The sequence below is a fragment of the Chiroxiphia lanceolata genome, chromosome 5 (genome assembly GCF_009829145.1).
Source record: "Chiroxiphia lanceolata isolate bChiLan1 chromosome 5, bChiLan1.pri, whole genome shotgun sequence".
Taxonomy (NCBI): domain Eukaryota; kingdom Metazoa; phylum Chordata; class Aves; order Passeriformes; family Pipridae; genus Chiroxiphia; species Chiroxiphia lanceolata.
Genome location: NC_045641.1, coordinates 56,217,236 through 56,231,677, shown reverse-complemented (window position 1 = coordinate 56,231,677; position 14,442 = coordinate 56,217,236). Strand labels below are relative to the sequence as shown.

Here is a 14,442-nt window from a genome sequence, read left to right as displayed (position 1 = left end):
GTTGTGCCTCTCCTCCTGCCTGCTTCTCTGTATCTCTGTCCCCCTATGCTGGAGACAACCTCTGACCTCTCCTACCCACTGGAGAGCCTGAAAGGTATGTCGTGGTGTAGCACTCAAGGCAAAGACATCATAGATCCATCTGTACCTTCCTGAATTAACACACAAAGTCACAAAACCCACATGCCTTCTTTCCATGAGCCCCAGAAGCCCAGACATGGGCTTTGACACCCTATTTACTGAAAGACCTAATTGGAAAGTCTGAGAACTTCACATAAAAGGTTCATTTGGGACTTAAGTCTAGGTCTATACAGGTTCTGTTTCCAAAGTAACTGAAGATCTGAATAACAGACTAAATATTAATAAGTTACATCTTGGAACATACTGGTTTAGTTCAAATCTTGGAGGGAGGGGTGGTTAACTTTTTTGCTTTATTTCAGTGTACGATTTGGTGAAAGCCTACAAACTGGAGAATAGAATTTGCTATCTACTGTGCAAGAAAGGTATATCTTTTGTGAGATATCTATCAGCACACATTAGAACCATTTATATCTGGACACAATATCTTATTCAAATTTCCTAGCTGGGAACTGAGGTCCTGACTTTTTTACCTGATATCTTGTACTTTCCATGAATCACTTCAGTTTTGTTTCTCATTTTGTGATTGGATTATTAGCTCTTTTGCTTAGGGGCTATCTTTTCATCCTGTGTAAAGTGGAGCCCTAAATGTAAAATATAAGTTATTTTTTCTTTGCAACCACAATTTTTACCAGTCCCAGCAAGAATCAGGCCTAGTAATACTAATCTATCTATATGTGCAAGTGGTTCTGGGAATAGAATTTTTTCTCCTCCAGATCTGATCACTGAAAGCAATCAACCAAGCCTGTTCTAACTGAATTTAACCCGTCCATTCATTTTTCGTGGGAAATGAGAGCCCAAATTGCTGACTGCAGCTGGATCAGACATGATAAAAGTAGGGTATCAGGCACTGGATTAGCATCAGAACCGTAAGTTATTCATTATTTTAAGAGTGTATGCAGCTCCTGCTTTAATGTTAATGACAGGCACTCCTCTCCCAGCCCTGGTTTAATGGGGAGAATACCAGAAGCATCTTTATTCAATGATCAGGTCTTTGTAGTAGCAACAGACTCTGCTGCTCAATTAGACAACAAAGCCAGGGAAGAGGGGTGTTGAGGGGAAAGAAGGGAGGTGATGTTCTCTTCTGAACATGTGCCTGGAACAATTTACTTTTGTTTTGTCATGATTTGGGGATAAATGCACAAACAGTAAGATTTAAACACATGGTAGAGAAAAGCCAACACCAGGAGGATTTTTACGGAAAAACAGGGATTGCCAGCAGAGTGAGCACCCTAGGAGAGGGCAAGAGATGTGGGTTTGCTTTTTGCCCATGCACTGGGTACTCACTGTCTGTAGTTGTAGGCAATATCTGCAAACTCCTTCCTCCGGGCCCGGTACACAGGATCTTTGAACCCCTGAAGAGAAACAGGGACGGTCAATCCATGCATAAGTGCAAATGGTGAACAGCAACAGCCTTCCTCCCACTGAGCACCCTCAGGCATGGCTGGTGTAGTCTGAGAAGTGCAGGAAGTGCAGTGGGAAAGCCGCCTCCGTTCTGCCAGGCTCTGCTCACAAAGGGCACCACTCCTTCCCAGTCTGCAGAGCCACCAGAACAGCCATTCAGTCACAGTCTCACAGCACCTCTCACCCCACAGGTCCTTTCATTTTCCCATTTCTGCTTGCTACAAAATAGGGAAACATGCTCCTTTACAGCAACAACAAGGCGCTCCCAGCAAGAGCATTACACAGAATTAACAGCACTTGGATAACCATGCCCTTCTGGTTTCTCTTGAAGCTTGTTGCTGTTCCTGGCACAGCTGGGCTTCTCCAGAGGAGCAGAATCAAAACACACTAGAAACACATTCATCAACTCAATCAGATTTTTAGGCAGATTTTCAGCATGAACCACACTTAAAAGTGCTCATTTTCAAACTGCTAGAGGAACAGTAGGCACTTAGCAGGCCAAAAAGCCCTATTTGTACTTCAAATTCAATCATTCGAAGGGAATTGATGACTACAAAGAATGTCTAATAGACCTCGTGGTTGGGAGCTTGACCTTTGCAACTAATTACCAATAAAACCAAGGATAAGAAATAAAACCTCTAAATCTTCATCTAGGATAACCATTTTCCTACCCCAGTGTGCCTGCTTTTTTAGACTAAAAGTTCCTCAGTGCTAGGAATGCCTTTAGCACTCGGAGTATAGAAACATCCTTTCACGTTAGGATGCACTTCCACAGGGCAAATGGGAACAGCTCACTGGGCACCATGGTCGTTCATAAATGAGTCTCTTAGTGGGGAACAGCACAACTGGACTGAGAGGCCATGAAACACAACCAAGTACAGGAGACGGCTGAAGCAGAGTGTAAATCTCAGCGTGAATCAAAAAGAGGCAGCCAATGGCCAAGATTAACCTTTCATAGAGATCACTGTGATTAAATATCATATATCACTTTAACTACTAAAAACACAGGCTTCTTTAATTTCTCTCCTGCACTCTGTGGACTGTCACACCTATTTACCCCAGTAGCTGGATTTCTTTTTTAAGGCAGGAGTGCTCACCAACGAATTCTAGGAACTGGAGGAAAGATGCTTCATTCCTTTTAATATATTTTTCTTTTTTCAAATACAGTCTTGGTCTATTCCCACATGACACACAAGGGGGCCATTGGCTCAGTGTACATCCTTTCATTCTGCCTTTTATATGACCACACTGAACATCATGAATCATTGTACATGGTACATAACACATCTTGAATTAAGCAATAGGTAGTGAATGACTAATTACTCCATCTCAATAAAACTAATAGCAGCAATTTTTGTTGCGCTGCATGTAATTTATTTATAATCACCCTATCTCAATTAAACTAATAGCAGCAATTTCTGGTGCACTGCATGGAAGTCAGTGTGTTTTGACAATGAAAACAAGTTGTTATTTGCTTGGAGAGGGAATAGAGGCAGAAAATATTCTTGTATCTGAAAAAACTGAAAAACCACAAAACAAATTTTTTTATCAGCTAAGTCAATGAACAAAACTTTCCGATGCTACCATTTAAACCACAAACGTTTTGAACCAAGAACCTTTTCTTTTGTTGTGTCTCACTATACAAGTACCACATCAGATTTAACAACCGCATAAGAAGACACTAAGCTAAATCATGTGTATGTAATCAAGGATGAAAAACCAGTCTTCCCATCTCTGGGCTATGATACCTTGCTTCTTAAATTTTTCTTGTTAGTGATACACAAAATGAGTCTGAAGTGACCACACCAGACTCATCTGGGAAAACTAGATGTACCCTTCTGGTGGCCCTGTGCTCTGATGACCACTGATGACTTTTAGGGTCTCCTGGTATTTGCTCAATTAAAGCATAACCAGGGATTAGGTTAATTCTAACCTTAGAAATGTGGTACCACCCTTGTCCTGTACCATGTGAGACACAGTCTACTAGATCTGTACTAAAGCAGAACAAATGTAAATGAGAGAGATATCTGTCCCAGTAACTAGGAAAAAAGCTTAAAAAAATAAAGCTCTTACAGGATGATCAGCATCCAGTTCTGCTCCATAGCTTAGGATCTGATTGGCAAACCTGTCCAGCTCCTGGATGCTTCTTGGGAACCATGGCACTGAAAAACAAAAACAAAATAGAGACTGGTATGCTTCTTTGTAATTTGGTTTGGGACTATCTTCTGATCTTTCTATTTATTCACCATAAACATAAAGAAATATATGCAAGGGGCTAAATTCTTTGGGCAGCAATCCTTTTTCCTTTAGTAGAAAGTAAGAACAAACTGTGCAAGTTGTCTTGAACTTGTGGCTGTTTTGCACTGTTGGAAGAATACAGAACATCAAGAGTATCTAACCCTTGGTGCAGAGATGGTTTGTAATGTTTATGATTTTCTGTTTATTACTTCTGGTCTCTTGGCTTACCAAAATGTACGAATTTTTCACAATAGCTAGAATTTTTCCCCCTTTCAAAGGAACAACAAGAAACCCCACAACAGGGGTACAGAATTATTTGATGCTCTAAAAATCTCTTTCTAAGACCCATGTGGTGACCTCTCTTGAACAAGGATTCTGAAATAAAATGATAAATGGCACTGTAATACTCCAAATCAGCACTGTATTACTACAGTCATTATACAATAATGCATTCACTTGATTAACATTGTTGGTCTGTCTTCTATTGCCTTGTAACTCATACACTATACATGCTGCCTGTGGCACAGCCAGAATGTGGAAAGGGACCACATTGACTACACGGCATGCAATGTCCATGGGACCCTCCCCTTAAATAAGAACATAAGGTGAAGGACAAAGAAGAATCACAAGGATTTTCAGATGTGGCCTGTTGAGACAGAGAAAAGAGGAAGTCAAATGTTTTCATGGCAATTGCAACACTGAAAGGCTCTTTGCATCTCTTAGGTACATAGAGCAGTTATCCCAGGTCCAACCTCCTTCCCAGAGCCAGGAGTGCATTCACCCAGTGGTCTAGGTAGACTCCTGACACATATCCCCTTGAGAGAAAGAGGCCCACCACATGTGCGGTGGTTCTACCAGGCTGCAGCCTTCTCTTCCTTCTCCTCCAAGATGATCCAGTTGCATATTAAGCCAGGTCACCACTGGGCCTGGCCACCCCATCCCTCTGCAATGCTGAGGCAGGAGAGCTCAGTGGAGGAAGCACAGTAACTGTGGGCCCTTGCCCAGGCATTGCTTTGGGAAGTGCATCAGTAGTATCACTACTAGGTAGCACTGGCGACTGGGCATATCTTGGGAGCTGCCAGCTCTGCTGTGTTCAGCTTGCTTGGGTCTCCCTTCTGTTGCCTCATTCTTACATTTTCGGCCCTCTGATCCGAGCTGCCTGCATCTTTTCCCTTTCCTTCTGTCCAAGTCAGAGTCAGTTGTCAAGCCTGAATTTAATAGACTGTGATGAACTTCTCACAAATACAATTAGTTGTTCTTTGAGCCCAGATACACATCTGTCTCCAGGAAACTCTGCAGCACTTATATCTATTATTTCTTTACATGTGACATTAAAAATTACTACCCTGGTTTTTTTAAACTTGATTATTTCATGTGTTGTTAATATCCTGCATATAAGCAGTATTTGTTGTCATTCACCTTTTCCAGGCCACCTAGGAATTTATATCTCTCTGTCAGATCCTCCATCTACTCTCCATTTTCCTGGCTTTTCCTGTGTATTTTAGGCACAGAAACCATGGGCTATCTCATGCACTCTCATCACTTCCCTCTGCACCATTTCCAGTTCTATTTTTTCTGTGGAAAGGGCACAAGACCTCCATCTGAGGATGTACACCATGCTCAGGCCATGGAATCATGTCCCACATGCTCCCCACACTGAGTACAAGTCAGCAACACATATTTAAAGTCTAACATGACCCAAAGATCCTCTGATCCAAGACAAGGGGCAGACTATCAATAAAATTTTTGCAATTAATTTAGTGACTTTCTTGCACAAATAGGCCTTGCTTGCTCAGCCAGAGCTTGGAAAACAGCTCATTCCCTTCTGTGGCTCTTTGCTTAGCTGGGAGCACTGTCACTCAAGATACCTCCCCATCTTATTTGGTATGTTGTGCCAAGTGAACTCGATCCCCAGCCAGCTACTGCTGAATCAGTTCCCTGCTGATGGGGACTTGCTGATGGGACTTCCCATCAGTGACTTGCTGATGGGGCTCATCCCAGGCCTGACGGACCACCTATGGGATAAGAGGATCTCTCTGTCTCCAGGACTATTCAGTCGTGATTTCTGCTGAGCCCAACAGTGTGGAGGGCACTTGTGGCACTGAGTTTCTACAAGTCACCTGCACAGAGGCACCGGAGCAGCAACAGCATTTACAGGTCACACTTTGGCTCAGCCCCATGCAGAGTGCCCACTGTCCCTCACCTACTGTCCCAGGGCCAGCCTGGCTCCATGAGCACTCCCACCTGGGAGCCTTCATATTTGTTTCAGGCAGGCCATGGAAAACAGGCAGCTGGTGGCTGCTGGCCAGGAAGATTCCTGAGCTCCCCGGGCTGCGGAGACCCGTCATGGTGCTCAGCGGTGCTCCAGCTGTGTTTTCCTTCTCCCGCTCAGCAGAAGTGGGATTTGGTCCACTCTCTCCAAGATGCACCCTTCTGCTTTACCCTAAAAACTAGACCTGAACAAGTCACTAGATGGCAGCAGCAGACTCAGGAAGATCTTCCCCACATACGTTTCTTTGCTGCTGGATGTACCGCTAGTTCTCTTAGTCGCTCAAGAAATACTCTCTCGCCTTGTCGTTAGAAACTTTCCTGCACCTCCAACCCCTTGAGTTAAACTAGTCGGGGGAGTAGAAAAAGGTGTGTTTGATCCCTAGAGAGGGGTCACTACTTACACCATGTGTAGGGTGAGCACAGGTAGCCTTCCTGAGCCTGGTTTTTATGTGGGTTTATCTCCTGGCTCTATCCCTGAGCTTTGTGTGATGGTGGGGGACTCGCTCCACTGTGCTTCAGACTCTCCACTATCAGCTTGGGCTGAGGCACACTGGTAAATGTTTTTAGATTAGGCACTGGGAAAAAAGCTGCCTGGCACTCCCACAGTAAAGGATTTGTCAGTGTTAGAGTGAATAACCACTCTTCTCAGGGACACACCATGAACTGAAGGGTCCAAGCTGTGTAGACAAATTGGCGGAGGCTGAAGTCTGCGGTGGATTTTGGCAGTGATGTCTGCAGGGTTTTGCTGGCCTGAATCAGAAAGGTCTCAGGGGTAGGGTTTGAATCATTGAAACTTCAAATGGATGTAAAATAGTGGCTTACTTTCATTAAATGCACTTTTTTCTCAAGATTGCCAAAGTACTTTGTGTGGAGCTTACAATAAACTACAAAAAACTGACTCCAGGTTGATTTGGTATCAGTTCTGGGTATGGAGATGGGCGACTTGTTTTTCACCTATGCAGGAGCAACACCTTATCTTCTTGTCGTGCAGCTCCTACAGGGCGGAAATCTACTGATCCTGTCTACCCAAACATCAGCAGTAGCTAAAAGAAAGCAGCTCTGAGCTTGCAGAGCTGGCTGAAAGTGGCAGATTGTGAAAGGGAAATCCCAAGGATGTTTAGTGCTACATGCACCGGTATAACTGATGTTAAATTGGGTCCTGAAAAGTCCTGAGCCTTCTCAGCTCTTATGGAAATCAAAGATTCTGAGCACAGACTTGATGCAAACACAGCATCAAGTCCATACAGCCCTTGTATCAGGGACCAGGGTGCAAAAGGGCTACTGGGTCTTCTGTCTAGCTGTGGAGTGCCAGGAGATGTCCCTAGCCCTCCCAGAAACTATTTAAAAGATCAAATCAAATTACCCCCTGGCTGATTCTATCCCATATTTTGTTTGCAACATCCTCCTCCAGCCCATTTGCCAGACTCACTGTCTGTCTGCACAGAGATTAATGAATTGCCAGGGCAAGCTGTTGCAACACTGGGTCTCTGTGAAGGTCTGAGGAGCAAACGTGGGCTGATCAGTAATAAATATTGATTTGTCTGTAAGTGAAACGGCAGCATTTATGGGACCATGCTGGACACCCAAGTGGTGACCAAATTATCGTGGGGTCAAATGCTTAGCAGAATGCTAATAAGCCATTTATATGAGAGGCAGCAAAGCAGGGGCAGAGAGGACTTCTGCAGAACTCCTCCATTTGGACCATTGTGAGGAGGGTCAAAGACAGGTCTATGCAATTTATAGCAGTTCAAGGCCCAGGTTTAGCCCATTTTTAAACAGTCTCAGATGCTTTAGCCAGCCTCGGGGTTTAGCAAACAAGGCCCCTACAGAACCTCAGCTCCCAGCTTGTCTTAGAAATGCAATAAATTGTCTACATTTCCCTAATGCTGCAACAGAATAATATTTAATTTTTTTTATTCATGGGCTCCAAGTGGACTGCAGATAGCCAGCTTGTTTCCAAAAAGAGCCATGAAGAGATGCACTGTGTTTGCACAACAAATCTTTCCATCTGTAGAAAGGGCTTTTGGCCCAGGAACTGCCAACCCTTCTCATCTGAAACTCTAAAGCTACGTTTGGATTTAGAGCATTTTGCTGGCCTGCTCTCAGCTAAAGTTACACTGTTGATCCAAATCTGGTATTTGTGACTATTTGAATATGTTGATTATACTTTGCATTTAGTTTAAAGAAAAATAAACCTAAAAGCAGTTAAAGTGACCAAAAAAAAAAAAAATAGAAAGAAAAAGAAAAAGGAAAAAGCCATTCGTTTATCTCTTGCCCAATAAAGCACACACACGTGTTTAACACTGAACTATACAGAAGGGGTAGAATACAGAAATTTCCTCTGAGTGTCCACAAAGCAGTGCCCCAAAAATGGTACTGTGTGCTTCCTACAGGAAACAGCAAAATAGGGTTTTTCTTTCTCAAATCATGAGTATGAGAAAAATGAATACTTAGCAGGGAAAGAATGAGAGCGTCTTTAGGCAGCAGTAGAAGAATCAGTCCCATGGGATCCCAGACTGCCTCCAGAAGAAAATATTCCCAGCCTTTACCTGCCCACTGAGAGGAGTGTGGCAATATCCCCATAAACCATATTTCTGAGATTTTGCTCCCTGGGAGCATACTGTTCCCGTTCTATGTTTTGGGAATATGATTTCACATAAGCATATCCGTGGACTATGACCAGATTTGCCAGGAGGACACATTTGAAAGGCAAGCTGGCCTAAAAGGCACCACAAGGCCTGTTATTTGTTAATGTCATCACTGATAAAGGACAGCATCTTACCACACTTCCTACAGTTTGGGCTGTTCTGATCTCAGTCTGCCCTTGTAGCTGCCTCAGCCCAGAATTTGCCACCCACAGTTCATCCCCTAAGCAGGGCTAGTTTGACCTTTCAAAATACGGTTCTTTGGGGATTTCAGTTTGACTGGACCCTTACTACTCATGAGAGGAGTTGAAACTGAAAAAAAAGGGAAAGGGCAAAAAGAAATATCAATCTTCCTCTGTCTCCTCAGCAATAAATTGCTCCCACTTTATACTGTTTCTGAATTACAGAAACTAACAAACACAAGTTATCCTCTCAGACAGAAGGGGATAAAGTCCCTTTCTGAAGCACTGACAGGATAATCTAACTCAAAAAACCCTTTGATCAACTCAGTAATATGCAGTGAAATCCTAATCCTACAGCTGACCACAGGAGTTTTGATTTCTGTGAGGTCAGAATTTACACACACAAGACTTTCTTGGATGATATTTAGAGCTGTATCTCCATCTGACTCTGGCCTATGCTTATACACAACTTCATTATTTAATAAGGTTTATTATTTACTTCTTCATAATAACTAGAAAAATAAAAGTAATGTTAAGCCCTGCTAGGTCCTGTAGCTTTCTTCTGGAAATTAAAAAGCTCCCAAAAGTGAACCTCTTTGATTTGACGTGATCATAAATCACCTAATCAACCTTTTGTCCCTTCATCTCATGAATGGAGAGAATTGACTCCAAAGAGTATCTGACTTCTTCTTTTTCATCTTCAAATGTAATGTCATGGCTAGGACACAAAGGAAGTGGTAAAAGGATTACCAGCACTGATCTCATGAAGGTATTAAAGTCCTTTCATGTTGTTCCTAGGAAGGAAGAGGAAGATCCAGACCCAAAGTATTTAAAGTCTGAAATCCTATTAAAATCACATCTGTTATCTGAGGAGGCATTTAAGTATGTCTCGGACTAGCTGCCGGGCAGCCACCACCTTACCAGGCAGCCTCAACTCTAGCAAATCTCTGAGAATTAGGAGCATGAACAACTCACAAAATTTTCCTTATTTCCCTCCAAGAGCAGAATTGCAACTGACCTCCCTGGGATTTGTTACCGTAATAGAGAGTTAGTCCTGCTCACACTAAAGTGGGTGGCAGAGTCTCCTTAGTTTCCCAGGAGACCTAGTCAGAAGCATGGCAAAAGATGAAGCATGGCAGTTTGCACTGACAGAAAATCTCCAGATGAAAAAGCTTGCAGCATAGGCAAAATAGGCAGAGACAGGGAAATGTAGCCACAAAGATCCAAGAGGATCTCCTTTACTATGGGAAAAATAAGTAATTTCAGTATGTGACACAAATATTCCTTGTCAGCGTTAACCTTGTCAGTGTATCCTTACCAGTGTCCTTCTTCTTTGTTCGTGAAAGCTCATGGACTGTTGCTCCAATATCACTTCTCAAGGACTTGATGATCTTATCCAGTGCTGGGATATTCTTGCCTTCTAAGTTAATGAAGAACTCATACTCATCTTTGTTGAGACGGGAAGGTCGGGACTCAATATGGGTCAAGTTTATACCTTTTTCCTATGAGAAAAAGAAATTTTATTACCACAGGATTTGGGAGAAGGAATATGACACAAAGGCTAGATAAACACATGTGTCAGTCAACAAACCATACTCTGCAATCCAAATAATTCAAAAGTAGACACCTTTTGGGGCTACTGAACTGAAGATTTTCACAACAGAGAGAGAGACAAAAAGGAAGAATGAAAACTATGTGGGATTCTCCCTCATAAAGGTTAGAAGAAGGTGGAAGCAGGATACAAGTTGTAAACAGGCTTTGTATTGTAAATGGTGACTCCAGTACCTTGTCTGGTCTGTGTCGACAAGGACATTTCCCAAGGATCAACACAGGAAGCAGGCATTCCACCTGTAGAGTACCCTCTCATGAGAAACTAAATGCTGTATTTATGAGCATCTTGAAAGAAAAGGCAAGCAGCTGTGCACCCTGTGAGATGAGCTTCTGCCAAACCACTGCACAGTCACCTGCAAAGCCACCTGCACAATTTCCAGGGCTGTGAGCAGCTGTTGGGCAGGGATCCAATGGGAAACATGGATCTGCACCAAAAAAAAAAGACAGCAGACATTTGTGCAAATAAAAACATGGGTGTTTTAAGTCACCGAATCACAGAGTTGCTGAGGTTGGATGGGACCTCTGGAGATCAGCTAGTCCTACAGATTGCTCAGGCAGGTTCTGCTAGAGCAGATTGCTCAGGGCTGTGTCCAGTCAAGTTCTGAGACTCCTCAGTATCTCTGGTACTGCTCCAGGATCTAATCACAGAAAATATTTTCTTTAGCTTGGAAATTGGAATTCTGTCTGACCATCAGTAGTGTCCTCCAGCTCTGAAGAAAGAGTTCATTGGCAAGTATAGTCTTGATGACTATAGACAGTGGGAACCCAACCTCAGACACGCCACTATGCTGCTGTGTGAGCAATAAGTAGCTAAAAATCCTACTTTTCCAGTCACTTAAGCAAAAGTGTGGGACAATCTACATCAGTTTAGCTGAACTCAAATGTTTTCCTGAGCATCGTAATTTGAATATGAAAATATTGCACTTTTTTTTTTTGAGAAAAACCTTTTAAACGGGTTTCAGTGGGCACTGACTTTGCCAACCAACCATCCTGTCAGTCTCACACTGAAGCTGAAGACGCGGAATGACAGGGTCAGGCCTGGGCTTCTGTCCCCCGAGAGGAATATACATATCCCTGGAGGAAATCTGGGCCTGAAGATCACAGAATCATAGAATCATTACCACAGAAGAGTCAGAAGAGGTGACACATGGTGCTAAGCAGCCCTGGAGAAGCTTTTGTTTTGCTTCTTTCAAGCTAAAGAACACCCCAAACTACATGGGGTGAAGTGATGGCCCTGGTGGTGTCAATGTCAACCCCCTGCTGCAGAGAGGTCAGGATTTCATCCCTGAAGTAACACTGTGAGGATCTACTTGTGACCTACAAGGAAGAAAGAGGGAACCTTTTTTATCTCTATGACCCTCTTTTTGAGCCTTTCAAATCCTTTAAGGTTTTCTTTGCTCCTCTCAGTGCTTGCACAGCACAGGAGGGCATCTGGCCATCAGCGGAAAAGGCCTCATTTACTCCACCACAAAAGGCAGTTTATTCCTTGGTAGGAAACATGCATGTCATTCCTCTGTTTCTGAGCATTGCACACTACAGATGAACTTAAATTGTTTGGCTAGATACCAATACAATAAGTTGAAAAGGTCAAAAACGCATTCACCAACCGCTGCCCTAGAGAGATGATGGGGGTGGATCCCTCCTCAAGGGGCTGCCTGGGAGGGAGAATGGCTGCCACTGTCCGTGGCCCCGAGGACAATTTGTTTTAGGCCTCCAAAGCCCCATTTCACAAACAGACTGCACATTGTACCCTCTGCTTGGTGAGGCACTGGGAGTTTCTGACAGAGAGCAGGCGCAGGGGGCTGCTGGCCCCTCCGCCATGGCCATGATGTGTGGAGCACTGCGTGTCGGCATGGTCTGGCACCTGGAGCTTGGGGCATTTAGCTGCTCTGCACAGACACTCAGAAAGGTGGAGAGTGGTTGCAAAACCTCCACCTGCCAAAGGCTCATCGCAGGCACACTGAGGTGTTGCTTTACTTTCACTTTGCAATGGTGTGTAGGGGTGTTGTATTCTGTCTCTGTGTAGATTCACAGGGAAATGGGGTCCTAAGCTCTGACTGGGCTTTCTACATCTTGCAGAGCTGTGATAACATGGACCCCTCTTCAGTGAGTGTTATTCCCTGCTTCCCTCCTCCACCCACAATTGTTCATCCCTGCCTCAACATCCCTCCCCCAGAGACAGCAGAGCTGTTTGAGAGATCATAGAATCACAGACCCATAGAATAGTTTGGGTTGGAAGGGACATTTAAAGGCCATCTAGTCCAACCCCTCTGCAATGAGCAAGGACATCTTCAGCTACATCAGATTGCTCAGAGCCCTATTCAAGCTGGCCTTGAATCTTTCCAGGGATGAGGCAGCCACCACCTCTCTGGGCAAACCATACTGGTGTCTCACCCTCCTCATGGTAAAAAGTGTCTTCCTTATGTCTAGTCTGAATCTACTCTCTTTTAGTTTAAAGTTTTATTCTATATCATGTCACAAAAGGCCTTGCTAAATGGTCTGTCCCCATCTTTCTTATAGGCCCCCTTTAAGTACTGAAAGGCCACAATAAGTTCACCCCAGCACCTTCTCTTCTCCAGACTGAAGATACCTGTATCTTTTTTTTTTTTTTGACCAGATGACTTTTCCTCTCTACCAGCTCTCCAATTTGGCTCAGTGAGCAGTTGCACAGGCAGCAGTGACCACAAAATTAAGGGAATGATGCATAGATTGGGAATGAAGAGATAAGCTGCAGGGAGGGCACAAGGTATGCTTGTAGCAGCAGAACCACTAATGTCTCTCAAACTATGACCACAACCTAAGACAGTGGGAAAAAGGGGGGAAAAGGAAGACAGGTAGGAAGTAGCTCATGGAGAGAGTGACCTCCTTTCTTACGCCTGAGATAAGCAGGACATCTTCATGTAGAGTGTCAAGATGCTTTGCTATTTATTTGAGGGATATCTGCCACTCAACAATGTGCAGAGCCAACCTGTTACCTCTTTTTGCCAAGACTTCAGGACCTCACAACAGAAGAAGCCGAAGGGAGAACCCTTCTGGTGACTGTTTTCAGAGCAAGAATTTGGCAGCGTACATCCAACTCCCTGAACTGGCACTCCTGGAGAAATGTGTTCTCATATGCTGTGCCTTGCTACTAAGCCCTTGATTTCAAAATATTTACAGTGACTCTGTTACTAGAGTTGTTTTACAAATCTCAGTTTCATTCTAGTCCAACTACTCCATCTAGTGTTTAATCTTCATAATTTCACATTGTTCAGAACTTTTTTGTATCCTTGATATTGGCAAATCTTGCAATTGCGTCAGGTTTCTCACAGTAGTTGATGCTTTATTTAAAGCTCCAGCTTCTGGAGATAAATGGCTACCTGAGAAAGTCAGTTAATAAAAGTTCTTACAGTTTTCTGAGCTATTTTTTCCTGCTGGAACCTAATTCCTAACCTAACTGGTTTTGGAAGATCTGGGATGTCATATGTTTAAGGTTGGGTTCACATCTGAACTAGGTAACACTGGTCTCTTCTGCCTTTCCTATTTTAGAGCTGGTAGGAGTCACATGAGCCTATGGATTGAGATTATAGAAAGAAGTCTCAAGACACGTTCTCAGAGCTCAAAAATCAAGTTAGAACTTAGTTCTAAGCAAGTTAGAAGGGGACAGTGATACAGAAATCAAATTACAACATGGACAATGATGGATGCAGGGGGGAGATTGCCTATGCCTGCCTTACCTCACAGTGCTGCATCTCAGCCTTGGTTCCCTCTCAGAGGCTGTGAAGCAGCTCCAGCCCCTTCCCCCAGTTATTTCAGTAATGCCATCCTGAGCATCTTCCACACTGCAGCTGCCCCACACCAGCAGGATGAAACCAGCCTGGTGTTACACTACATAGGCAGTCTTGCAGAGGCCACTTCATGAGAGAATTTAGTCACACCCCCAGAGAGTTTAATGACCAGGTCATTGGAAAAGGAAA

General features: G+C 43.7%; 1 protein-coding gene across 1 annotated transcript in view; it reads right to left on the bottom strand.

Moving 5' to 3' along the window:
* The window catches only part of PAH (phenylalanine hydroxylase), a 38,584-nt gene that overhangs the window by 13,759 nt on the left and 10,383 nt on the right, over positions 1-14,442 (bottom strand). Inside the window, exons 3-5 of the mRNA XM_032688726.1 lie at positions 10,194-10,377; positions 3,613-3,701; positions 1,423-1,490 (exon numbers count right to left, since the gene is read on the bottom strand). Of these exons, the coding sequence (XP_032544617.1) occupies positions 1,423-1,490; positions 3,613-3,701; positions 10,194-10,377 (341 nt within the window). The remainder of the gene's footprint in view (positions 1-1,422; positions 1,491-3,612; positions 3,702-10,193; positions 10,378-14,442) is intronic.